Raw genomic sequence first — 27,898 nt, 5'->3', positions numbered from 1 at the left:
TCCTACTCTGAAGTATTTATCTAATCCAAAGGGAGGGGAGGATGTTCAGAGATACCCAGTTGTATTTTGAGGAAGACAGCCTTGTTGGCTAAACATATTCCCGTGTCAGATGATCCTTTCCTTACCACAGAGGAAAGGCATAAGAAAGTATTGATGCTGTCTGTCAGAAGTGACAGTTTGATTTTTCCCATCACCCAATGACATTGTACATAGTCACTACATGTAGCACTGACTTCAATAAGTCCTTTATTTTTAAATAAGAAATCCCACTGAATCAAAGATAACAAAATTACATTTTGTTTTGCAATGACCTCCATTTTACACCACACAAGAACAAAAACTAAAGAAAATCAAAGACACTTTTATATATTTATATGTAATTTTAAAGGTAAACATCAGCAGATATAGAAAAATTGCATTGCTAGTTGCAAATCATCTCCCCTGCAGCCGTCAGCTTCAGAGAATCTGACTCAGAACTTGGCAGCTGGGAGGGTATCTCAGATACAAGCTTTTTCAGGGCAGCATTTAGAGATGGTTCCAGAGTATAAGTTTGCAAATTTAAAATATTTTCCACAGTAAACTGTGCTGCTTACCAAGAACATTAGAAATCACTCAGCCTGTTCTAACACAACTGCAGGAACAACATGAGAAGGGCACAGATCTGGCTTCCTGAGGTGTCCACATACCTCTTTACCTTGGGGATATTCAGAAAGAACAAGGTATCTCTTGAAAAGAGGTTGTGCTTTCTTGAGAAAAAAAAGTCTCTTGTGATCTTTCATTTGGAGTTATAGACAAGCCAACAAACAGTGTGAAAAGAAAACATGTTCTGTGAAGAAGTATTCACTTGGGCTAAGTAGTAGGGTTTAGTTATATCAAATACAAGTTGTTGGATTTGTTTTTGAAGACTACCTAGTTTGCAGGAGCCATCAGAAGGGTCAGCATCCCAGTAGAGCTATGACATTAGAGAGATCCTAGAAGGAACTTGTGTCTAATCAAAGCACTGGCATGACTAAAGACAGGCAACATAAGCTTGCCATTTACATAAAAGCAAGAAAGGTTGTATGTGTAGAGCCACCTCATGGATCAGGCTCCTTACTGGCATTAAAGTTATCCAGCTTAGGCAAGACCATCCAGTGAGAAGGAAAGAGACATGGCCTTTATGGACAAGGGATGCAGGGCTGGAGTTTCTGGAAAGTGTTATCAGATAGACTCAGAAAAGAGGAAAACACTGCCCTGGACTGCAGTGTTTGTGTCATTAACCAGCAAAACCAAAAATCCAGGTGTTTGAAGGGCAGTAGTTCAGAATAACCCCAGCAGCCCTTCCAGCACAAACTGAACATCTGGCAACTGCTTTGATGCATTGGTGGCACTTACACCTACACTCTCCCAACAACTGAGAAAAAAATCCAGGCCAACAGTGTAACAAGGATGCCCAGCAACAGAAGGGACACATGCAAGGCATCCCTTCCTTAGGTCTGTGCTGCTCTGAGGCATCTTAAGTTCAGCAGAAACCCTGAAAGTCTTCACACCAAGAACTGTTTTTTTTCCCTAGAACTAGTACTCCTGAAGGAGACGCTGTTTTGAGTCACAGTGGGCCCTGGACACTACCCAACCTACAGACCTTCCAAAGGAACAAGGACTCATGGAGTATGACTCAAACCAGAAGCAGCAAAATGCTCTTTACAAGAGATGATTTATACATGCAGCAGAAGGCCAGGGCCTTTTCTGGTCTCCTTGAAAAAGGCTGTGAAGAACTTCAATAAACCCCAGATAGGCATAATATTTCTAGGAAAAACTTGGAAGCAATCCAGGTGACTAAACTGTTTGGCAATCAACTCCTGAAGTGCCATTCTACTCTTTCAGATATAGCCATTTATAGAGAATCCACCTCCAGCTATATGTTGTTAAAGAGTTAGACATAAGCAGCTTGAGATTACAAGGTAACAAGCCACTTAAGCAAACTCTCCTTCTACGACTCAATCTCTACTGCTAAAGGCAGATTTGAGGAGCAGACAGCTGAAAGATGATCCACTATTAATACACCTTAAAGCCTTAAAATAGACTGTAACTAGTTGTAGGCTGCCCACAAAGGTCCTTTAAGTCAGCACACTTGTACAATAGCACTTGTACAGTGTACATCACCAGGGGTGTCTCACTACTTAGTGCTGAGAAATTTATTAAAAAGCAGAACTCAAAAGCTCTGACAGAGCTGTTACTGAAGTCTCTAGATATGCTGATATCAAGGGAGGAGGAAAAAAGGGCAAGGCACCACATGTCAAGGGGCTGTAGTCTATAAGCTTGTGACAGACCCAGGGCAGATGACACAGGTAGCTTAGCTAAGTTCAGTATTGGAGATATCAGTTCTTGCCATCTTTGCTTAATGCCCAGTCTTTGTAACCTGCATCTTCACAAACAGGAATTGCAGAAGTAGCGCTCAGAAGACAACTGCAGGGAGGTTCAATTATCTGTCTTCACAGTGCAACTACAACAGTCAGACCCATCTGAAAAAACCTTCAATTTAGAAGCTCAGAAAGTGACCATTAAAAATGCCAGCAGATCTGATTTAATGGAAGCTGCCAGTTCCTCATGTTTGGTAAGATGAAGCCCCAGCTGCTCACCTACAACCTTCAGATCTCTCCAAAGATGATGGTTGGACCAGCCTAACCATCACACAACTTGCAGTCTGACAGGGAGTGTCCTTGGGGTTTATGCTCAAGTGCTACCACATCCAGCAATGGGGAGAAGGCTGTTTACCATATGAGACTAAATGCTAAAGAGCTCTACTAATGCTTTTTCTAATCCCAATCTCAAATGAAATAGAGCTCATGATAGATTTTTTCATGCCAAAGTCTTGAAGAGCTGCATTACCAGACTATATTTTAAGGATCTAGAAGTGCACACTAACAAGCTCACTTGTCTTGCAGAGAGATTAAATAAAGACTTAACCACACAGACTTCAGCTCTAAGTGGTAAGAGTTCTGACTGCATTTGAGGTTGAGTCCACTGGCCAAATGGAGGGCATCTGTCCACATCACAAGACTAGCATTGCCTTATTTGAGAAGAATATTCCAGATTAGAACTGGACAGAGTCCCATTCATCTTTGAATACAGGCACTAGGTACCAGTTGCCAGTCACTGTCAGCAGCAAGATTATACAGAATTACCTTCTCTGAAGGTCTTTACATAGCATGCACTGCAGCTTAGCTTTCTCCTCTCCCACTTCCAAGGTTTCTTTAGGCTACTGCTGCTAGTCTTGACATCATAAGTCTTGCTTTAAAAGCTATGTCAAATTGGGGGGAGGAGGGAGGGAGGACAGGAAAAAGAGATTTTACTGCTCCCATCTACAGGCTTAAGATGTATTTTAGGTGCCAGAACCCCTACACAATGTTTAAGCCATGACAAAAATTCTTCCCCAAACAGGCTAGAATTAATTGGTCTGGACACAGGCAGTTCAAACAGCTGTAGATGCAAGTGTACAGTGCAAAAACAGGTCAAGGGAGCAAGAGACCCATATTAATATTACTTCTCTAGCCAAGTTTCAGAAAGTCCAGGGCATTGGCACTCTTGAAATATGAAGGCTTAGGTTGTGGGGCAGGAAGGATTAACTCCTAGAAAAAGCCCTCTGATTTTAAAGCAGAATCTCTACTTGAATAGACAAAAATACAGCTCCTACTGCTTTGTCAGTTCCCTAGATGCCCGCCTCATCTTAGGAGATACTTGCTCAAAACAGGTCGGTCATTGACTGGTCACCTGCTATAGTGAAGTCAGTCAGACCTAATGTTATAGTTGATGAGAAGATAACTTCCTTGTACCTCAGAAGCAGGAAAACCTGCTCAGTCAAGACTGAGCAGTCAAGACCTAGTCAGTCAATACTAACCACCTTTAAAAAAAGCAAGGAAGAAAAGCTCTTCAAAAAAAGGCTTGCAGAACAAAGCTTCACTTTCAGTGAGACTGGCATAACTTGGATGAAAAGCAGTGTGTCACCTAACATGACCCCAGAAGCCAGAAAACACTTGCTTTGCCTCAACATTAGCCTTCCCAGATAGTACCCAAAATTCTCACTTCCTACTTTCATGTTCTGGGCCATTCAACCAAGTGAATTGCTTCTGGAAGTTTGGGATCCTGGGAAGAAGGCAGAACTTTAGCCACTTGGGGAGTGGGGCAGAGAGCTGCTGCTTTTGATAAGGTTCTCAAACTTGAGGGAGGCAGGTATTTTGTTCTCAAATTAACTAGATAGATGCAGTCCTTCCTTCTATAGGTATCCACATGTTGGGCTCTTCCATTAGTATTAGTACCAAGAACAATTTCCGTTTCTCTAGAGCTGTCTGAAGTTGTTACTCACCTGGAGGAAGGATGTGAAGTGTTCCAAAGACAGAATCTCTTGCCATGGGAAGGGCAGCTTTGTACCTTCAAGGCAGACAGCAGTGATTTGTGTCAACTACAGCTGTAGAGTTTGCTATGAAAGTTCAAACAGTTCTGAAGCTGTAACCCATTGGAATGGAAAACACATCCCTATACATTTATACTGTATCTATTTGATGTGTAGAAGTGTTGCTTCCCTTCAACAGAGGTGGACTGTAAGATATTTAAGTCATATCCAATGAATATTACATAAACAGCTACTTAAGAAAAATCTAATATTTGTATGACAAATTTTGGTGATATACAGATGCAGTATGAATAAGAGGATAATAGCACAAATTCATCGTTTAAGAATATCCTTGCTAACTGATGCCCCCAAATAGTCCTAAGAAACAGCCACAAGCATGGCCAAGTATTGCTATAGAGCTTTACTTGGTCACACCTTTTCTTTGAGAGGAGAAAAGGAAACCTGGATCTACTAACAAAGGGAATGTGCAGATAACCACAGTTCATTGTAACAGGCCAAAGTGGCTGGCCTAAGGCAAACTGAAAGGAATTTCCTGATATGATAATGCACCTTTGCTACAATAGTTAATTATTGCTTTATTAAACAAAACCCCCACTGCTCCAACCCACTGAAGTTCAGGGACAGGGCAGTCCCGAATGCTTGTTCCCCTATGTCACTGGACTGAAGTCCTGCAGCTTGTTTCACCCTTAAGCTATAAACTAAAGTGCCTAGAACACAAACCAAGGCTAAAGCAATAAAGTGCTCGTTGATGTGGGAAGTATGACAGGAAAAAAAAAACCAAAAAACCCAAAAAAGCTTCATTGAGACCACGTCCCAAGGATGGATTAACAAGATTACAACATCAATAGAACAAACAGCAAAGCAAAGATTTTGATCACAAAGTTTCAGTCTCCAGATTGTCATGGGAGAACTTCCCTTCCAGGAGAGACTAGTCTTGAATAACTGTCTTGGCACAGACCATAACAGCCACTTGAGGGAATAGCACAAGTGAGTAGGCATCTTTCCTGCATATATGGTTCCACACTTCACTTTGCACTTTAAAACTAGAAGCAGATGTATGAGTGTGGAAAAGGAATTCAAGGAAGGAAGAGCCCAGTGTCTTATTGGAGCCAGTAATCCTACAGCATTTACATAGATATGGAAGCAGTTGGCCATGTGAAGGTACTACTTCAGTTGCACAGGGCTAGAGCCATCCAGTTCCCATCACCTCTAAGGCAAATCATGTGCCTGAAAGCCATTCAATGCTCTGAAAGTTAAGGGGAAGAATTTTGATAGAGCCTACCCTGGCATAAGGGGAAGCAAGTCTAAAGAAAAAAATTCCTCCCCTACAAACCAGCCCCTAACAGTGTACCTCAATTCTATGAATTACTTTTAAAAACAATTTGACCCCAGAGAAAGATCCTGCAGATTCATAATCACCGATTTCCATTTGGAAGCCAGAGCCAGCTTTAAGAAGCCCTGGGTCAAACAAAAATCCAGTACTAAAAAATACAACTACATTTAAAGAGGCAAATATGATAAGGTGACTGATCTGGTCTTGGTATGAGAACATGTTTATATAGAAAAGCATTAACTGGTATTACCAACCTGCAGCTTTTCTCTACCTGGAGTCCCAGCATAAAAACATCTCAGACCACAGACAGCAGAAGAGTGGAAAAGCTAAGTATTTTTAAACCCATTGACTTTTGGAAGTGCATTTCTAGGAAGCAAAAGATCCCCTTGAGATGGCACAAGGCTGGAACTCTACTTGCAGTCAGGCATCTGTTTTTTCAGGCCACATACTAGACTGAATCACTGGCTGTGGCTTGGTACAGGGTTTTTTCCAGCACTGGGACAGAGTAGAACAGAGTCAGAGGGTTGTAGTTGGCCTGTCATCTACACCTAAACAAATGCTGCAGACATGAAGTTTGACCAGCTGGTGAAGGAATTTGATATTTGAAACTCCTGATCTATTTAAAACAAGCTCTTTAGCTCAACAACCCTATAACAGGCCACAGTCAGCAACCCAATTCAAGCAGAGCGATAAGTTATGCAATATGCAGTATGATAAGTAATATGCAAAGATGCTCTGACCAGATATTAACTTCTGCTGTAACTCCACTTTTCAGAAGGAAACATTGTGATCAAACCCCAGCCCTAGGATATCAAGGAGAATAGAAACCTGAAGCAGCAGGTGAGGGAACAAGGGGTTCCCAAAGGGGGAGATATACTGAAGTGATCCAGAGAGTCTTTGGGTCAGTTACTCCTGGCCAGATACAGCCTGCTCTGTGTCTGAGCAGTGAGACTTTGTCTTCTCCCACTGGCAGATGGCATTGGCATATTGCACCACAAGCTTATCCATCCAAGTAAGAGGTTCTGGGAAGAGTACAGACCCCTCAAAAAAGCCCAGGTGGCCTCCATGAAGGGGCAGCACATGCATGACATTTTCCCGTTTCTCTGTAAAACAAGAGGCACAAAGTTCCAGAAAATTAGCATTTTAGAGCTGAGAACTAAGCCGTCTTAAGTTGTGACAATCATCTCTATCCTTGCCATAGTATCTGAACCAAGGGAAGAACCTTGTGGAGGAACCAGAAACACTGGCAAAGGCCATGGCTAATTTGAAGTCAAAAGCACATAGCCTCACCACTTCACACAACAGGTCAGTCCACAGGAACCAATCCTAGCCAGTAATAGACGGCTGCCCAACAAATACTACTGGCTGGGCCCTGATGGCAATAGAGGTCACATCCTTACCAAAATGCTCCATCTCTAACTCATGTGCTGAAACTGGGACTGTTAGTTTAATGCTAAACTGCAAAGCTCTGACAGTACATTAGCCCCCCTGTTCCATCAGTGGAGGAAGAATTCCCCTGCCTGCTTCAGTCTGGAAGATCTTATTAATTCTCCCCTCACATCTTTCAATAAGGGAAAGAAAGAACCTGCTGCATTCCCTGTGCATCAACTGTTTGAAGAAACAGCAACCAACCCTCTTCTAGGAGGGACCTTTTCAAAAGGTCATTTGCTTTTTTCTTGGCTGAAAATAGACAGCTCAACTCTTCTTTCTCAAGTCAGCAATCCCAGTCCACTAGGAAATAACCTAACCACGCATCTTCTCCCTTATCAATAGAGGGGAGTTGTTCATCTACAGTTGCTCAAGACCATCTCATCACTATAACAACTCACCTTTCTATTAATCCCCAGCGAGGAGTGAAGACATGAGAAAGCATTTTTTGCATTAAAGAATGTAACCTGAATACAGCCTTCTGGCTATCAACATGAGCCAAAACAGCACAAGGTCCCTGGAAGGAATGCTCAAAAGTTCCTTCTGCTCAAAGTTAGCCTTGCTGGTTCTAGCAACTGGTGATTTAAAGAGGCTTAGTGCATCTCTCAGGATTACAGATTTAAGGCAGCAAGTCAAGCTGCTTTGTAATCACGGATCATTATGTAATAAGGAAGCTGAAGTACACACTGCTTGAGCAGACTGCTTCAACATACCTGAAAGAGCTCTTGGAATTGATAGAAGACTCTCATGCACCAGAGGGTCATCAGCAGCATTAACCAACAGGAGAGGAACATAGATCTGCATCAGGAAACATGGCAGAAGAAAAACAGTAAGGGGTTGGTATTTGAATTTCATTCTAACTGCAAAAATCATCTGCTTGAGTTTACTCAGGCACCTTATTTCAGGGTTGTTGTCAGCTGGAGAACCATCAGGAAAACAGGGACAGTCAAAATTAAGACTGGTGGCTTTTCACCAATAAAGTGCTCTGCAGCACTTTATTTTTCAGTTTAACTGTATGAAAACGGATGGGATGTAACAGAGCAGATTCAGGTCCAGAGTCAGCACTTCCCCACTCCCAGAACTCAGACACCTACAGTCTTTGCTCTGCATTACTTTGCATATGAGGCAGCTAGTGCTAGCTCTGTTACTGAAGCTCAAACTTAAACATCGGAAAACTCCTTTGGAATGTCTCCATCCTCTGGTTCTGCAGAGCAAGGAAAAGTTAATCATCTTCCATCTTTACCTCTGCAGCACTTCAGTCTGCTATTTACCTTTCAGATAGTACCATGAGCCTCTCCCAGAATATCTAGCAAGTCATTCCTCCTTGAAACTACAGGCTGTATGCCACCACTTGCTTCCCACTTTACCCATGTATGCTCAGAGGGGTTCAGCTGAATGTCTGGATTTATCTAGACCACTTGGGTGCTACTACACATTGGGGTTATAATCTAAGGGCTTAGACCATTTAGCACCAGTATTAGAAGCAGGAATTGAAATTCCACTCCAAGCTACTCTGTCTAGGAATAGCTATGTCCAGGAATCAGCAATACAGAAACTACTGACCATTTCCCCTCCAGCAGGAAAATTAAGGTACAAGAACAATCTCAACTGCAAGAGCCTACCCTGTGCAAGTACTGCAGGCAGCTTTCTTCTTCATAGTACTCCTTCAGGGAACTGTAGCCATGGAACTTCCTGAAATGGAGACATTGCAATTATCTGTTTCTAGTACACATTTGACTTCCAAAACATTCTGACTCCCAAATGAAAGATACTCACACAGAATAGCTCTGATGCATGGATTTTTATAGGCCAAATATTTTCTGCCCAGTTTATCTCAGATATCCATCTTTGGCAGCACATGCCTTCATGCTTTGCATGCTTACTCAAACACTGCAGTAGTAGGATTTGTATTTGTTCTGTAGATGGCAAGTTAAACATGCCGTTTGGAGCTTAGTGGCCTTCAGGGCTTTAAAAAGTATCCTTTCTCACTTATTAGTAATTCATACACATGAAGAAAAAAATTATCTTGTTATGTTATTACATTTGAAAAAGCTTTCAGGTGAAGATGACAATTTATGAACTGTAAGAACTGGACAAATACAGGCCATTCTGAATTCACTGCGGTTCCAGTTGTTCACCACAGCCTAGTTCCCTAGTCACCAATTCCCTAGACTTCTCTTCCAAACCAAGGGTTCAATGAACTCACTTAGCTTTATTTTTTTGGAAATAAGTGACAATTTTGCAGTAAGCCCAAAACAAAGGCCTCTGGGATTAGGGGCAAGTAGGAAGATTTAATTATGAAGCATTTTTAGAAAGGCAGGAGAGTCCAATACTCCCAGTCTCTCAAAAATCCTATAGCTCTATAGGGCACAGCCAGTTTACAGCTTCAACATTTTGGAAAGGTGTCACTGTCTGATACAGAACATGCCATGGTATAGGAAAATAAGGCCACTGAATGAAGTGCTATGCTGCTTTCAAAGACACAAGAGTAACGGAATGCTGCTTAATAAAGCAGCAAGTTTAATTTGGGTGTTAGCATGACCATTAAAAACTGTTGTTGTTTTGGTAGACCTTAATGCTCAAGGAGAAGGCAGTAATAGGGTTTTTCAGGAGGGTTTGTTTCAATCAAAATTAAAGCAGGGCTAAGGACATTCCTGAATGGTTTTGAGCTGCTTTCCACATTCTGTACTTTCAGGTTTTTGCTACAGCTCTTTAGGCCTGGCCTCTTCCTAGGTTATTCCAGGCTGCAAGTTCAGATGTTACTGATAGTGAATACTCTGAGTGATTTTACAGAAGCTGAAATTGACAAGTAGGGCTTTTTTTTTTGGCTAAGCTTCATTCAATGCAGAGGCAAAGAAGGAGTCCTGAGGCTGTCAGCACTGCATTTCAGAAGATTCCCATCAGCATAGCTAGAGGCATGTGAGAACAACACTTGAGAATGAAGGTACTTTTAGAGAGCTACAGAGAATCAGTCTCCCTCATACCTCATGACGTTATCATCAATCTGCATGAGGGATGTTGCTGTGTAGAGTTTGCTCAGATCTGCATCTGACAGGCTCTGTGGCTTCTTCATGTTATCTCCAAAAAGAACTTGCCTGAAAGAGTAATATCAAGACAGACATCCAAGTACCATAACAAGGGCAGCAGAGCCATGACCAGCTCAAGGGAAAGTGAGTTTACCAAGTCTGACAAGATAGAAGTGGGCTCTGTAGCCAGGAGGCTTTCCTGGAAAAAAGCAGAGCTTATTTGTCCACCTCCCTTTGCAGCAAAAGGTAACAGAAACACTAACAGCCACTTTAGAGCAAATATGCTTTCCTGTTGCACTAAAAAAAGCAACCTTAGGGACCTCTGAAAACTTTTCCCAGAATGGACAGTGTTAAGGGTACTTGGAACGCAGGCTTTGTGTTAGAGGGAGGGTCCTTTGGCTTCTGACCAAACCTGTGGGTGGCTTAAGTGAGAGCACTAACAGTCCTGGGCATAGCATCTCCTTCACCATCTGGTACTAAAGTCTCCCCAGCACAGAGATTAGATTAGCTCATCCTTCAGAAACTACTTGGGGCATTACCTTAGCAGAAAGCTATTTACTATGGACACTTGTCATAATTAGTTATTACCCTCAGGAGAGGATGTGTTTCTTTACCAGAACAAACCACTCCCTTAACAAGTAGAACAAAGGCCACAAGCTGGAAAGCAGGGTTTTTATTCCCTTTTAGAGACAGCTGCAGGAACAAGCAGGAGGGAGACTAGGTTTGATTTTGGGGAGCTGCCCTAAAGCACAAAAGATCCATTAGAGAAAAAAATATTTATCTTATTTAACAGATTCTCCCTTCACCCCAGCACTGGATTTTTCTGGATTATGACTCTAAGCACCATTTAGTGCAGGGGGGAGATTATATACTTTCACATGTTGATTTCTGTCAAGTTGTCTAAATATTTTCCAATCTGGAGCAACATGGATCACCCTACATGACAGTCTCCACAACTCCTTCTGCAAGTGTTTCACATTGCACAGGAGTGTCAGGAATTAACTGAAAGTTTGCAAGTGACACACTCTTAATAAAAATGGGTCATAAGTAGCTATTTCCCCCTTCTTCTCTTGACTTGGGCATCTTCAAATATACACAGATGAGGTACTTACATATTCATTGCCCGGGAGGTACCTAGAGAATTTTTGATGGAGAAAACTGAACACTGAGCAAGCCACCTGTTTAACACATTCCTTCGGTATGTGAGAGCCACAGATCACAACAGTAGCACAGGGATACTAAGAATATAGCTGCACTCCAAGAGCAACACTGAATATTCTGCTAGCTACACGCTCTTTCTAGAATAACAGCTAGAAGCTAGATCTAAAGTTTGACTGCTTATTTGATAAGCAGCAGCCCCATGCAGATGATCCTCACCTTGAGGATTAATCCTACCTCAGGTATGCAGCAGAACAAAAGGCTCCTTGAAAAAGGAATTCTTTGGCTAGAAGTGAAAGAGATGCAGAATATTCCACTTTGAAGTTTAATTATGATGTTTTCCTGTGCTCATCTTGTTTACTCATTAAAGCAAGTCTCCTTGGAAGACAAAAACACCAAAGCTTGCTTTCTTCTAGCAGGATCACCAAGGCTTATTTGTATATTGTAATGCATATGAATGAGATTGGGATGAGCTCCCCTTCTCTTAATTGGTTCATTTAAAGACCCTTGAGCAAGGGATGTGTGCATAAGTTTTCAGTATTTTGATTCTAAAGGGCTGAGAAGAGAGGACAAACCCAATACAGCAACTAACACCATCAATACCATCAGTGCCCGTGACCAACTACAGTACCTGTGAGAAAGGATTATCTTTTTCATGTTGTCGGCCATGAGGAAGTTATAAAATCTTCTACATTGATCCCACTGCATGAAGGTTTCCTGGGCCCTGAAAAAGTGCATAACAATCAAAGCAATTAAAGATGATCTTGAAAGATCACAGTAATAGCATAAGATCTTTGGCAGCCTAGAGGCTATGTAAGCAATCTCCAGGCTTCCCCTGCCATAGCTTAACCTCTTCCAGGAAATGGTCTCCACTTTGATGAAGGTCAGTAGTAACGGAATACACATCTGCACTCTCATTTTGCACAATGCAATTAAATGCTCTGTTGATCAAAACAGCTAAGAGCCATCAATCAAGATCTGCAACACCAACAAGAAGATTTTGGTATCCTTTGCGTAAATTGAATCTAGCTTACCTAATTGGACTACCAAGCAAAGGACTACAACTTAAGCCTGTTGCTGAACACAGTGTTGTCAGTTGTATGAGTTAACTCTGCAGAAGAAACCATTTGTGCAGATGTTTTCAGTATTTACAGACTATTACTGTCAGCTTCACTGGCAGGAGCTATAAGAATAAATTCTAGCTGCAGCTGCAAGCGGTATCTGATTTGAAGCAGAACAGCACTTCACAGCTTATCGGTTGTTAAAACAGAATTAAAGTCATCCAGACTTCTGTGAGCTCTGCCAGATACAAGTACTTCTTTGCTATGCAGGGTCATGGCCAGGTTATAGCTTTACTCTCAACAAGGTTTGCTGTTACTGAGGAAACATCCTATCATTTACCAAGCAACCCAAGAATGCTGGGAGCAGAATTTCAGCTACTGAACTACTCCTGCTTTAGTTCTCATTGCAAGTTAATGTTTAAATGGTAGATTTAACATGACTTCCCAAGCTACAACCTGCAAGCTCCCCAGCAGAGCATAAGCTATATTTTCTTGTAGTAAGCCATGCCAGAGTATAGGTTTTTTGTGTGTTTTTTTTTTTTTTTAACCAGACTACCTACCACATTTGTAGTGAGGGAGAAGAATGAAGATGGGAAGATACACTTTTTTCTCCCCACAAAACACTTTCAAGCAAACCTTAAGTAATTTCAAGATGATTGAAGTTAAAGCTACTAGACTTCCACACCACAGTTGTGGAAGAAATACAGCTTCCTGTATTTTAAAGCTGACTGCACAGGTTTCAAAACAGAATCCTCCCCACAGCCTGTAGCTACAGTGAAGATGCATTCCACAAGATTAAGAAGCAGAACCAAGCCTGTAGAGGCAGAGATGAAGGAATAAGGAGCCATGTCCCCATTTAGCCTCAGGAACAAAATTCCCCAAACTGCATGTTAATTGATTAAACCAAGAGCTCCATAGTCCGCTGGCGGATTCTTGTATCGCTGCCACTTTACATCTGTATATGGGACACAGGCTTAATGCCCTGGAAAGGTTTTCATATTTCAGTTTCATGTGTCATCTTGCCCACCACCACTTTTCTTCCTTTACTTCCTAAAGGTATTTGGGGGAAAAGGCTGTACAAACTATCACAAAAAAGAAAGTTAAGTTCTAAGCTAACTGGTCATGTCTACCAGGGCAATCCACTGTCATGCAGCCCAGAGGTAAGAGGCCAGCTATTTTAACCTACCAAAGTCTAGGAAGGCTAAGGCTTACCCATTCCATCTGGAAGTGTTTTGTACCTTCCCCTTCCATAATCAGGGGCATAAGGCCCTCTCTACCCCATTTTTCTTAGTGGATGTTTACTGATGCTGCTTTTCCCCCAGCTATTTGGCTGATTAGCTTTTAGAAGCAGCAGTAGAGATTAGGTAAAGAGACATGAGATCCGCTATGCATTACTGCATTTGACAAGAAGGCTTTTCAGATGTTTTGTGACTGGAGACTTGCTAGTAGATGTTTACCCAGCAGGTGGAGTCAAGAGCTCAATAATGCAAGTCTTCAGTGGCTTCTTGTGTGAAGAAACTCAGACAAGCAGCTGTTTCCCACCCTTACCACCACAGAGAAATCCAAGTCCAGTATTGTTAAACAGGTTGCCCTTATGCTGTCAGTTTACCAGCACATCATGACATATTACTAAACAAACCAGTTAGTGAACAGCATTACTCACATCATTTGAGACCAGAACTACAATACTGCGTAATTGCAGAAGATGAATCAAATGGACCAAGGCCAAATGTAATCCTTGTAAACCCTGTTTGATAGCTGCAAAATGTTTTGGGGGCTGGCTCCAAAAGGGTGCTTGTGCTCCATGCCAGAACAACTAAGAACATTTTACTTGGGGGGAAAAATAAAAAGACTATTGCTTAAAGCATCTGTTCAGATTTTAAGGGGTAAACTCAGAGACCTAGCAGTAGCTAAGTTTTTAGCAATAGTCAGATTTGAGCTGAAGTCCCAAAATGGACCAGGTACATTGGAATATTACTGAATTGCATACCAAGCTTTTAGTCATGTCTTAATGCTTCCAGAAAAGCTTTTTACTTACCTGTAAGAGCTTACTCATAAAAGGACTCTTTGGACTGAGTATCAAACTTGTCGCTTCCTAGCTATTATGTATTAATATGTGCTCCAATCATCTCAAATGGCTGTACAGGCAAAGCATAAGCAGTATCAAGAGCTAATTCCACCAGGCTGGGGGGCCAAATTTCACAGCAAGTCTCCTGTAGAGCTGCCAGTTTTTTCACCTTCCCAATAGATCCTGACCCAAGTACCCTAGTCTCAATAGACTCTTTCACCTTACAAATATTCTCAGTGCTTAGAAATGCAGTGAAGTTACAGTAATGTCAGCTAAAGCCCAGTAGTTGCCCATATTGACAGTAAAAATTGGAAGCATTAGCTTAGCCAGTTACTGTTTTAACCTTCCATGTGTGCACAGCTAGTGAAGATTACTACACATAGTTAAGCAACAAGTTCAAGTAGCAGCGCCATAGCCAGATCCTCTGTCACTAAGTTTAGGTATTAGCACTAGGTGGGGCTGTTAGAGCTCTTCTGAAGTACTATAGCCTTGGTTTCCAAGTAGGGAACCACAGATTAATGGTTTATGCAGGCCTTAGGGCTATAAGCCTTCTCCTCACCTTCCAAATTTCAGGTCCACAGCACTATTGCAAATATCTCTCCATCCCCTCATTAGCCCACAGCACCGCCTTTGCATTAGAGAAACAAACATTAAAGGGGAGCACGGAGTGCCATTATATGAACTCTGTGCCTCTTTCCAGTCTCCTCAGCTGAGGACTGCTGAATGAGACTGCACACTGAAGGTGGAAAAAAGCCATTATGAACCTAGGGATAGTTCTCAGACCAATGAGATAGTGTAAGCTATCGTTTTCAAAAGTGGCATCAGCTCAGTAGTTTTTCATGCTGCCCAACCTGCCAGATTTGTTGCACTAGGACTGCACAGGTCCTCTTAGAGACCAGAGCAATCCTACTGTGGCAGAGTTAGGGCAACTCACACATGCAGAAAAGAAGCTGACAGCATTTGCCTGCTCAGAAGTACTTATTGCTGACAGAAAGCTTCTGTACCACTAAATCAAAGCTTTGGCTGCTCATTCAGCAGGGTGGCATCCTGCACACTCTACTCTGACAAACAGGTTACATTGCTTCTCTTGCATACAACTCCTCCCCCACCACACACACTCCCCAAAACTAGCCCCCTCCTCTAGCTCCCCCAGAAGTCATCTCAGAGGTAAGAACCTCTAAACTTACCTCAGTGCGCTGTACCCTTGGCACACACTGACACAGCACAGGACTCTCTCCTGGTTGGCCTGGGTCTCTCCAAGGTATTTGCACACAATATTTCCACCCAGGCTGAAACCTACTACAACCAGCTGGGTCTGAGGGTAGGTCTTCTTGATGTAATTAACCATGGCACCAAATTCCCAAGTGCAACCTAAAATAAGAATAATGTCAAGAATCATCTTCTAACAGCCCTAGATTCACACCTCAAACCTCATTTGTATGCTTTAAGCTTCACCTTCTTACCCTTTCTGACTTAAATACCCTCAAAGCTTTAACAGCTCCAATTCACACATGTTCAGGTACCTGTTTTGAGTCTTGTGGACCTTAGCTCATGCCTGGTTCTGACAGATTGCTAAAAAGATGAAATTCCTTGCTTAATCATGGGAGCAGCCAATTTGACAATCCAAACTGTCTTCCTAAAGGACTTTGGAAAGCAGAGTCAAAGGACTCTGGGCTTGGCATTGCTATTTACTGAACATAGTATATTACTACCTTCCTGAGGCAGTTAGCCACTTCTGAGCACAAGTGACATGTCTGGAATGCAGCTTGCTCCTGCCTTCAGCAAGACTGCCATGGACCCTTATATCTGCACAGATCAGGGGGCAGTGGAAAGAGCTTGCTTGTCAGGACAGTGCTCAGTGGACTGTTAGAGTGACTAAGCAGGTACTCTCTGGAATAAGATGGGAAGGATTTAAGCACAAAGAAGCTAGCCCCTTATAATCACTGTAGAGGTAAAAATACTGCAGCTACTTAGAAGAGGGATGGGTCCTCTCCACCAAGGAAAAAACCTAATTGCCTCCATACAGCTCTGTTCTGCTCATAGCTAATAAACATTCGGCTGCAGGCACTGAGGAACCCAGTTTCTGGCAGCACTGCAGTCCTTTGATATTGTCTGACAGATCTGAAGGCTTCCACACACGCAAGACTAATATCTGCAGCTTTTTCTCCTGCCTTTGAGTTTGGAAAAGAAGGAAAGATCCCCTGAAGAGAAACACCTCCAAAACTGATGGTAGTAGGGCACTGGCATCAACATCAACAGGCTATGCACTTTAACAACCTTCCAATTAGATTTAAGATTGCAAATCCTACAGTAAGCACCACATGAACATAATAAAACTCCAGCTGTTTCCGTTTAGAGTTAGAATCTCAGTCTTATCCAGGGAAACATGCCCAGGAACTTTAGTTCTAAGAGCTTGGATCCTTGACTGTGCCAACTTAACATTGCTCCACTGTACCCCCACCCCAAACATCCTTGCTAGACACACTTGGGTTTTGCCTAGTTCTGGAGTAGGATGAGTAGGGTTTGTGTTTATTTCAATGAAACATGCTTCTGGCTGAGTGCTTTGTCAGACTTTGGAAACTTCATTAAGAATATTCACAACGAGCAATTTTCTTTAAGATGACAAATGCCGCACTGCTCTAGCTTCCTCTGGAAGAAGACAGCAGTCAAAATATTTTAGTGCTTGACTTTCATGATTTGAGAGCAGCTGGCAGCCACTTCAGAAGCCTGAAACTAGAGTAGCAACAGGTCAGGTTTGATAATAAAGGCTGGAAGAGTCAGCAAGTCCTGAATTTAGGCTATTCCCTCCACAAACAGTGTCAAGAAACCAGCAAAAGCTGTAATGATACTGGGATATTTGGGTAGGAGGCAAAGTAAATTCTGCTCAGGGTCTTGCCTGGCACTCCATTTGGCAGAGTCACTTAAGTAAAATTTACTGGCTTACTCAAAGGAAGACCTAGGCATTCCTTGCCCTTTCCAAAGGGCTATAAAAGACCCAGAAAGGCTCATCTTCAGAGCTGCACGACAGAAGAATACCCTGAGGTCTAAAGCAAAGCTCTAAAGTTAATGGAGCCTGCCATCAACTCCAGCAAACTTTCAGAAGTCTAGTCTAGACTAGCTAGACATTTGTCTAGCTAGTCTAGGCATTTGACACTAGCTAGAGAAAGGTTAAGAACACTGTCTGGATTTCAAAACTGCACTGGACAAAGCTGTAGCAGATTCATATTGTCTGTGATGTTTCTCTCCCGCACCCTTTATTACCTGTTTCAGCTCCTAATCACTGAACAATTTAGGTGAGAGCATTATCTTTTGGTGTCAGGCTAAAATTATTTTACCAAAGGCTTCAGAGAGCAACTAGTGACTTTTGGGGTTGTATTCACAGTCCTAAGGTGGTATCATTTTTGGAAGAAAGCTACCAAGATTTAATCAAGAGAAAGGCAGATGTTTTAAGGTAGTCAAGCTTGGTTCCCAAGACAAAAGCTCAAAGTCACTAACAGCTAGAACTTAATGACAAATTGAGGCACTCTGTATGCCTAAAGCGTTTTCATACTCACGAAGAGTTCATAACTAAAACAAGTAACAAAGCATTATTGGCTGCTTGCCTACCAGACCCACAGTCTCAAAGCACAATACATTTCTATTTCAGCAATTCAACTGTTGGAGATAAACACTCAGCTGTTAAACTCTTAACAATAAGTATCTTCATTATCTGTTCTAAAAGAGAAACCTAACAGCAGTCTGCTAAATGCACAGACTCCTGACATAATGTACTTATATGCTTGCAATAAAAAGGGACATGAGGGCTCAAAAGAAATTGGGAACAAGTAGGTCAGGTCTCAGGCAAGAAGGTCACTTTGAGATTGTTACATACTAGCAAAGCAGGTAATAGCTGGTGGCACTCAACACAGTGCTGAACACAGCAGTGAGCTAGTGTAGCTCAAGAGAGCTGTTAGTTTTTATTCTTTTTATTACCTAGGTTAAGAAGGGAAAGACATTTCCTTATATTCAAGGTGAAAGCCCCAAATCATACTTCTACAGTATGACAGCAAAGCTACAGAATTGTTGCCTTTCCTTGTTGCATCCAGGGACAAACCTGTCTTCATGTGTCCTTCCTATGATGGCACTTTCTGAGTAGCCTAGTACAATCTCCTCCCATACTTTTCATTTTACATGGCCTCAGATGTAGTGTTTAATCCTACAGGGCTGGAAGATTGTTTCGTCTCCCACTGAACTGACATTTGAGCACCTCAAACTATTTGAGCAGGCTTAGTAGCCTCAAGTGCCTTTTTCAACATTTTCCTTTCAAAATCATCTCCTTGATTAGAATGCATGTGTAAGAGCTGGGAGAAACAATGAGGAAAACTAGATCGCAGTATTAGTCTCTTCTTCTCATATGTAACTTTAGTTCAGTTCTTATGAAACAATATAAAATGAGCAGACTAACATAACACCTGCCATATCTGAATAAGGTTAGTATCAGCAAGCCCTAGAAACACCACAGACTCGAAAGTCATCAGCTGCCATAAAGTACCTACCATATGTGAACATTCGTGGAGAAGTCAGCTCAATATTTGGTAGGGCTCCCAAATGATTCAGGACAGCACATCTGTAACCATTTTTTTGCGCATAGTCAACAAAAGTGCGGATATACTGCTTTTCACTATGGTTAGCAATCCCAGGGCAGATTACCATTGTGACATCCTCTGTGAACAGAAAGAGAGGGGAAGATAAGTAAATGTCACTTCATGCAAATGCAGAGATTCAGAAGCTTTATTTCAGATCCATGGGAAACCATCTACCAGAAGACAGCTAAAGTCCTACACTGTGCTGCCAAAGAAGTCTAATATGAGACAGGAGACTAGCAGCTATAGTGCTAAAGATGTGAAAGTGTAATTCATGTTACAGGAAATGGACAGAATTTAACTTCAGGGAAAGCTGCCCAAACAGTTTTACAGGCACTGCCTAGAGACCAAGGCTGAATTCTTCCACATTGTTCTTCAAACAAGAATATTTTTGACATTACACATGTTCTGCCTCTGACAGTCTATTGTGACTGCTAAGTGTCTGCAAGCTTTGGAGCCTGCTTCTCATTCATGTACCAAGCAGACTGACGAGGCTACTTTTCCCTCATTTCCTTTCCACATTTCTGTGTGACCAAATCCTTAACACTAAGCTTTGCTAAGCACAGAAATAGTGTCATTAGTCATCTTCTGCTTCATGGTTTTATTGATGTTTGATCTACTGACAGTGTTTAGTTATAAGTTAGTTTTTCATATAAGAAAGCTATTTTAATTTTTAAGCACAGTAAATCAAGCCCAGGATTAGCATAGACTTCCAGCCAGCACACTTTGTACTTTGTTTACTAGCAGCTCTAGCTATTGTGAATTTTTGCCTCATTAGGAAAGCACTGTTCAGATTCTCTTCAGTAATACAGATAACAGTAACTGTTACTATGCAACATTGTACCACAAGGATCTCAACTCTCACATGATTAAGAAAAGAACTTGGCCTTTTCTGAAGGCCAAACTAGAGTCATGGGCTTACAATTAAATCAGCTACCGCAAAGGTAAATTGTACTTCTGAAGTCAAGTCACAGTAACTCAGTTTTAAGCGTTGTTGTTATTACTAGCAACAGCAAATTTGAAAGCTGACATTCACTCTGAAAATACACACCTAATGAACTAGAGAATCATCAATCTTTTTTTTACCTTTTAAGTAGAATTTTTCAAGTCTGGACTCTTTCATACCCTGTGTACACAGAGTTTGATTTCACACAGATCTTGGAACAGCTACTATGACCATATTGTGAATAAAGACTAGCAAGTATCTGTCTTTAAGGGGGAGATAAGGTTCAGCTTCTTTTCCATACACATCAAGGCTATGAACAATCCCATATTGCTAGTGTTTGTTCTATGATCCCAGTTTTATCAGGTAAAGGACACAAATGCAAGTCTTACCACCAGCTTCTTTGCCAGACTCTCACTTGGGGCACAAGTTATGGAACACATTTCTGTTCAACCCCCACCCTTGCCACCTAAGGTTAATCAGTCCAGCAGGGCTTCCCCTGATGTCTGGGATGGTCTTGCAGCCTCCACTTGTGGGTTAGTATTGCTTAGCAGTCCCCTTCCCATCACCAGAACTAACATCTACCCTGACAGATCAAGTAGCACTGTCCTTGTCCATCTCCTTCCACCCCTGAGCACAGAATCAAGGCTTGCAGGTAGATGCAGCAGGCAGCTGTTCAACTGACCTCCAATGCAGTGCTCTGACTGTGGCTCAAAGAGATCAAAGGTTGCTGTTGCTCCATCTGGCATTGTGAGGTACTTGCGAAGTCCATATGGATGTGGTGATCTCACTCTCCCCATTTTCCCATAAAGGGCAGTTTGGATATGTCCACTCTTTCCCCAGATCAGGGGTGGAATGTACCTGAAAGAGGCAGCAGTATAATTGTGTATCCCTGTGACATTACCAAGGCTTTGAGAACAGTTAAGCAACCCTGTAACAGGATTTCCCCCACTCCCAGTTAGCAAAAACAATTTCATGTTTTTCTTATTGTATGACTGAATTGGCAGCACTGATCTTTGCAGCCTTACCAAAGGGGTGACACAGATAAGCTCTCAAAGCTGAGAAAGCAGGATGGACAGCAGCAAAAAAAGGCTAAAGTTCAGGAATTCCTGTATAATGAAATGTTACATGCACAAAGGCTTCTCACGGAATAGCCAGATGCCTTGTGTCTTAATAAGACTGGGACAGCATGTTGCTAGCCAACCAGATTGACCTTCAAAACTTGTCAAATGCTATAAATCTGTTTTAATTGAAATATTGAAGCCTGTTGGGTTGAACCACATAGGAACTTGTATAAGCACTTGACTATATAAGTCAGTGGCAGAAACTGTACAGGATTCATACCAAGTCTTAGAAGACTCTGAAAATCCCCAAGTCATGCTAGTTGGGACTGTTTCGTGTAGCACTGCCTCTCAGTTGAGAGGAGTATGGCACAGATCAATTTTGCTTTTCAAGCAGAGAGACAGTAAAGCAGAGAGCTGGAAAAGGACCTATAAGAATTGGTCAGCTGAGCTTCACTAACACACTCCTTTCAAATTAAGAGGGAGACTCCACTAATTACATTTATCAAGGGCATATCGAAGCTAGGTCAAAGCAGACTTTCCTCCCCTCTGGCATTCTGCCCTGAAGACAACATGAGGTAGAATACAGCTGTTAGTTGGAAGGGGTTAAAAGCTTAGTATCCATTTTGTTAGTACAAGCACATCTGCCAAATGGTTTAACAAACAGGAGGTGTACTGCTGCCCAAGTGGTGGTGGGGGCAGTCACCTGACCACTTTGCTCAGGAGACAGACTGAGCAAATGCCTTGAAAAAAGATAGTTACATCAGCTCAACACAAAAGCACGAATGATACATTATTTAGGAGAACAGCAGCCCCAGGGGACATGCTTCCAATTAAGGAACTGTGTTCTCCACTACACAGAGAGTGTTACCCACAGCAAGCTGAGAGCTGCTGACACCACCTTAGGATCTGAGAGATTAGCACCTCCCTCCTCTTTTTGTTTTTAGGGCTTCCTGCAATTATTTCCTTTTATTGCTTGAGACCATATGAAGCAGAGATCCTCCTCTTCCATGTTTTCCCTGTTCATGGAAAACTAGGCAGTTTGGAGCTTATCAGATTTACTATTTAAGCCCATAACCCACTAAAATGTGACTGGACAGGAGTCTTGCCTTTATGCTCTAACACTGTCCACACAGTTGGACCTTCTTCCCCATGTCAGCTTTGTGTACCGTATCTGCAACTCGCTGTCCCCACACACTTGTGTCCCCACATACTTCTTAAAAAAAGTATATGACTTCCTATAAGACAGGAAGTGCCAAGGCTTGTTTAGCAAGACAAGAGCAGCAGTTCTAGGTAAGTGAGGGCAAAGTTGGACCAAAGCCTTTACACATGTGGGTATGTTAGCACAAGGGAGAAGGGCAGATCCTGCCTATAGTAAGATAACATTTTGCTTTAATAAAAAAGCTCCAGCTCGAGCATGACGTATATTGGTATATCTGCAGTCCCTCATCTCTCCAAAATGTAGGCAGTGAGAGATTCTTAAACTCACAATTGGAGCCCGAGTTGTTTCTTTAGGCCAGGGTAAGTCTGAAGCACTACAAGGTTTTGCTAAGTTGGAGACCAAGGATTTTGCAGTTTGTTCTAAGACATCTTCACTTAACTGGCTTGAGACAAACATGTTTGCCTGTTAGGCATACTATGGGGGACAAATAGGGGGTGAAAATGAGGCCACTGATTCAGTTCTCAGCTATTAACCTGAAGATACATAGCTTAAAGCAGGTGCTATTCTGTTTAGCAAGTTTCTAGACCCATAGAAAACCATCACTGGAAATTCAGAATTATCATTTTAATAATGTGCATTTGGCTTTCAGAGTATGCAAGAGGAACTGTATCCCTGTAGAGGATGAAGACAGTTACTACCATTGTAGAGACTGAAGTTCACTAGTACCCACAAGGCAAAGATACAAAGCCACTAGACAGCTGAAAGACCATTTGAATTATGTTCTCAGAAGACAGAAGTCTTCTAGCTCTAGCACCTCAAGACAGGTGTTAAACACTTTCACCCTCCATCATCTTTCAGACTGCTCATCAGGAAGCAATAGTCTGTTATAGTTTGGGACAAGCAAAGGAGCACTTCATTTGACACAGGGCAGGGAGACCAAACAGAACTTCAGCTCAAAGCAAGGATCATCTAGACATGTAACAGGAGAAGCTACGGAAAAGTCAAGGCATTGGCCTGACACAGGTTCCTGGAGAAACTTTGACAGGGCTTGTCCTTCTCCCCATGCTTTTTTCCCCTCATCCACAAGAGGACTTCAAAGAAAATTCAAAGCAACACAGTAGCTCATTATACAGATTCACTCAGTTCTTGCAAGCACACTTCCCAAAGAGATCTAAAATAGATTTCTGTAGAAGTAGATACCATTTCAATAAAAGCTACAGAAGCTGCCAACAGATGCCTTGTAATCTTGTATGTTGGCCCTCAGTGTATCTTTGATTCTATTGTCCAGCTAAAGCTTTTAAAAAATTAATAAATGCCATTAATCCTCATGTAGCTTCTTTTATCAGCCCAGCATTGCTGTACCAGGAGCTACACACTGCACCTGGGTGCCTGCCAAGCACAGTGTGCAGCATACCAGCCATGCAAAGATTGCCAGCAGTGATGCGGATTGCACAAGCTCATTCTCTACAAGTGCTGGTAGAGATGGAAAGTTAGTAGACATGCTCTCGTGATTCAAAGTAGACATGTAGAGATAGTACAGTCATTTAAACAAGGATGCACAAGCAGGACTATGATGGTTCTACCCAAGTAATACACAGTTCACTGCATAGGGTTTTGAACAGTTTCCAGGACTACCATGCCAGACAGGAGACATTGTTCTTCCAGCATAAGGGAGGCAGCTTGCTTCACCCCACTCATTTAAGACCCTTTCAGCTTGGCAACTATACCCCATGGCACAATGCTTGACTGGCTTTTTACAGAAGTCCTTTGTGGCTGGATTTTGCCAGCAGTTCTTTCCTGATGAGAACTGTCAAATACAATCTATAGTAAGAATCTCCAGTCTTCTAGAGACCCAGATGTCAACTTTGTTGCATTTGTTCTAATCCCAGGAGAAGCACATGCCTTGGAAAGTTTTAGTGACCATTTCTGCAGAGCACTGTTTATCAAGAGGATCCCAAGTAGAATTCAAAGTCTTGCCCCATAGGGCTACCAGGAAAGCTATTTATCTGGCTACAGTAGTTATACAGCTGTGACTGATTAATGCTACCACCTTGATGAAAAATCCAAGATCTCTGCAAGCTCCACTCCTTCCCTCATTTATTTACAATTCAGTTTCCAGTTACAAGTTAGTCATGCAATGCAATAGATGCAGTAGCTGCAGCAGCGCATACCACAGGATATTGTTACTCAAAGGAAACTAGAATTGTCAAGGCCTCACCATTACCAGAGCTTAAATGTAGACAAATGGCTTCCAGACTATCACTTATCACTGTGCTGCCTACCACAGCCTGCTTCCTCAGGTTGCAACTAGTTTCTTTGGAAAAAGTCCCTCAGACTGCCTTCAAAAAACCTGACTGAAGTTACCTGAAGAATTGATCTTCATGATCTTATATCATTTTACATAGCTAAACAGAACATGCAGTTTCATTGAACTGTGCTTCAGTGAGAGAAAGATTGAAAAGAAGTCAGGAATCCCTATGACTCCACCCATAATTATGGACGGAGGCTGCCTATGGATTCCAAATTCCCATCTGAAAGCTAGGATTGTGTAGAGCCCTACAAACAAGCATGCATTCACTACTTTCTCCCTTCAGAGTTCACAAGCTAGTTTCTGAGCATCCCAAGTAGGAAAAATGCTCAGCTTGAACAACTGACTGGAGTCAGGTTAAAGGATAAGTACTCACTCTGCATGAAACTACATTCTTCTAGATGAATAGTCAAAGGTCAAGGATCTAGCATGAGTAATGTACATAGGACAGTACTCTGATGCAGAGATTTATTACTCCCACATGAATCAAAGTATTGCTTCTGCAGTTTGCACTTAGCAACTATCAAGCTCTGAAATACATGAAAATGTTATGGTGGCAACTTGCTATCTCACCTACCTTTTGCTTCACTGCCACTAAGCAACAGGCTTATGATGAGATAAACATCCTAGAAGTCCCTTAAGCACCCAGGCTCCAGGAGACCGAATATCATAAAACTTCAAAAGGGAGGGTTGTACAAACCTTACATAACTAGGGAAAAAAACTAAGAAAGATTTAAACTCACCTTTTCAGACTGACAGCTTGCTTGTCTTTAAGTCTAATATATATTTAGACATCATAATTTCTAGCTGCTTTTGCATCAGTCTAACCTATTACAAAACCATGTAAAACACCTCCTCCCCAGTATTTCACTGGGAAACTCCTGGGTTATGGCAAAGAGTGAAGATGAATGCAAATCATTTCAGAGCCCACTTTCAACTGAAAAATGTTTGATACAATTAAATCATTCAGTTCTATTTTGGCAAGTTGGTCACTCAAGTAGTAGAGGATGATCACAAAACCTCAGGGATCATGCCTGATACATGCTGTAAGTAACAAAAAGAAAGGCGATCAACAACAGTATTATCAGGGCTACATCATTTGTTTACTGTTCAAGAAACTTAGAGGAACAGCACTGTCTTAGCTGTAGTTGCTGCCGTATCAATTTGTTTGAAGACTCTGACCCTGAGCAAAGTCTGTTCTTCAGAAAGTCAATGGCTTGTCTAAGAATGCACCAATCTCTCAATATCAAATTGTAGGATGGTAGAAAGTAAAAAAGAATTTGCTTCTCTAGAAACAAGGGAAGGTATTAGTAAGGTATCAGATACAAGTAAACTTCCAATTCATACGCAGTGTGCTTCTCAAGCAAGCAGTTTGAGGAGGTTATATTTTGGGACACAAGTTACTAGTATCAGCATGTTTTTAGGTATCAAGACAAAGAATACAAGACCAAAGTGGCAAGAACCACTTCTGTTTCACATTACAATCCAAAAATATATCTCAGACCCTCAAACACCATGTTTTCAAGCAAAATAAGAATATTGTAAATCAGAATTCACAACACTGCTTTCCCTACTGTTACTGTTAATGACCAGCAACCATTCTCACCTCAACTTTCTTGTTATGATCCAGAGAGATCAAAGCTAAGCCACATACAAGCCTGATTCAAGTCAGTTACACCGTTTTGGTAGTTCCACCAATTTAGTCACATTAAGAGGCTTAAACTGTTCATTTTACTCCTAAAATTAGATATTAGATTATGAGATGACAAAAATTAACCATAAATTCTAGCCTTGCTTCAAAAAATTTCAGCAGGTAAATAAACTGTGCACTTACAGCCTAAGGCAAAGACTTGAAGGTTATTCAAACAGACACTGAGATACAGATCATCTTATGCTAAGTCTGTACAATATTTAGTTTGATAGTAACAAAGCAATGCATCTGTAGCAATACACCCCAGTAAACACTGTCCTCAGCTGATAGTAAAGTTATACTTTGCAAAGAATTCTTATAAATTATACCAGGATCAGGCCCATGATCCGTCTGTTGGACATTATGTTTGTTGACACTATTTTAACAATACACAGATCTGTTTTTGAAAGTCTTCCCATGAGTGATTTCTGTCTATATCTCAGGAGAAAGTAGTTCACTAGCACTTCCAGGACCAAGCATTGAGCACTATAGTGCAAGACTACAGGACTGCAAAGGACAAGATGTCTTTTTATCCAGAGTTTGTGTGGACTTTCAGCTTGCTTTTACTAACACCATACAAGAAACCATAGAAAAAAATTCTTCCATGATGAAGATACTTGATAGCACACTGGTGGTGAAAAAAACTAGCCAAGAATTATGAGAGTTTCCACCCTATAAAAGCACACATCAGATAAGCTATTTTTCTTCACTTATGCCATACTCTATGAAAAACTAGTGTTGGAGACATTTTGGACTCAAGCCAGCTGACAAACCTAAGTATTCAGTTACTTGAGTGCTGATAGCTATGGCTTTAGCACAGATTGTTTTTCAATAAGACCATCATTCCTGGCAAACAGCTGGAAAAAAAATGTTCCTCTAAAACAAATCAACCTGTAAGCAGAAGGGCATGTATCCAGTCTATTTTTCTTAAGGTAAGCTTTAAGAAAATAAGCCCAGCAGGGTGTAACACATGGAAAATGAGTTAGACACCATGCAGGCCAGACTCGTAAAGGCAAGCAATTAAGTATTCAGTTTAAGGAGCATTCAAACATTACCCTTTAGATTTTATGCAAAGACAGTCACTACCACCAAGTAGGAACAAAAAAAAAAAAGTGTTCAAGGACATGACAGAGGTTTCTTCAGCTTCTCTACAAAGCCTGCTATAAGCCAAAACAGTTCTGAAAAAACAAACTCCCACAGAGCTTATCCCAGGGTAACAGGTTTCACTCAATGGAGATGGTTCCCTACCACTATATATTTCCTAGTGTGCACTATTCCAGCTAGGCAGCTCTCATGCATGAGAGGCCAGGCAGAGACAGCAGAACTACGTCTGCAGGCAGCATACCCACTACTCTGCAATAGCCACTTACAGATTTCAGGAGCTAGACAGAATGAAGCCTGAGCAGCCAGGTAGGTGAACAGCAGTCAAGATGACCTCTGGCCCAAGAGGAGGTATCTGTGTGCCCACACAAGGAAGAGGATAATGTAGTACAATCATGTAGACATTCAAGTACTGATAGGTGGGAGATCTCAAGGCAAGATTATCTTGTACCGGATACAGAAATCTTGGTTTCTGTGGAAAAAATGGCTTCCCAGCCTGCTCTAGATACAAAGGCCTGTAACTGAACTTACCTAAATGTTTTCCCTG

The 27,898-nt window shown here is 41.7% G+C and overlaps 1 protein-coding gene across 1 annotated transcript in view; it reads right to left on the bottom strand.

Moving 5' to 3' along the window:
* Positions 1-223: 223 nt before the first annotated feature.
* The window catches only part of ABHD2 (abhydrolase domain containing 2, acylglycerol lipase), a 50,638-nt gene continuing 22,963 nt past the window's right edge, over positions 224-27,898 (bottom strand). The window contains exons 4-11 of the mRNA XM_067305281.1: positions 20,715-20,890; positions 19,000-19,167; positions 15,652-15,835; positions 11,967-12,059; positions 10,136-10,246; positions 8,774-8,843; positions 7,865-7,949; positions 224-6,826 (exon numbers count right to left, since the gene is read on the bottom strand). Of these exons, the coding sequence (XP_067161382.1) occupies positions 6,630-6,826; positions 7,865-7,949; positions 8,774-8,843; positions 10,136-10,246; positions 11,967-12,059; positions 15,652-15,835; positions 19,000-19,167; positions 20,715-20,890 (1,084 nt within the window). The 3' untranslated portion in view covers positions 224-6,629. The remainder of the gene's footprint in view (positions 6,827-7,864; positions 7,950-8,773; positions 8,844-10,135; positions 10,247-11,966; positions 12,060-15,651; positions 15,836-18,999; positions 19,168-20,714; positions 20,891-27,898) is intronic.

This window comes from Apteryx mantelli, chromosome 15, assembly GCF_036417845.1.
Source record: "Apteryx mantelli isolate bAptMan1 chromosome 15, bAptMan1.hap1, whole genome shotgun sequence".
Taxonomy (NCBI): Eukaryota; Metazoa; Chordata; class Aves; order Apterygiformes; family Apterygidae; genus Apteryx; species Apteryx mantelli.
Note: the sequence above shows the minus strand (reverse complement) of the source record. Positions and strands in the feature narration are given on the sequence as shown.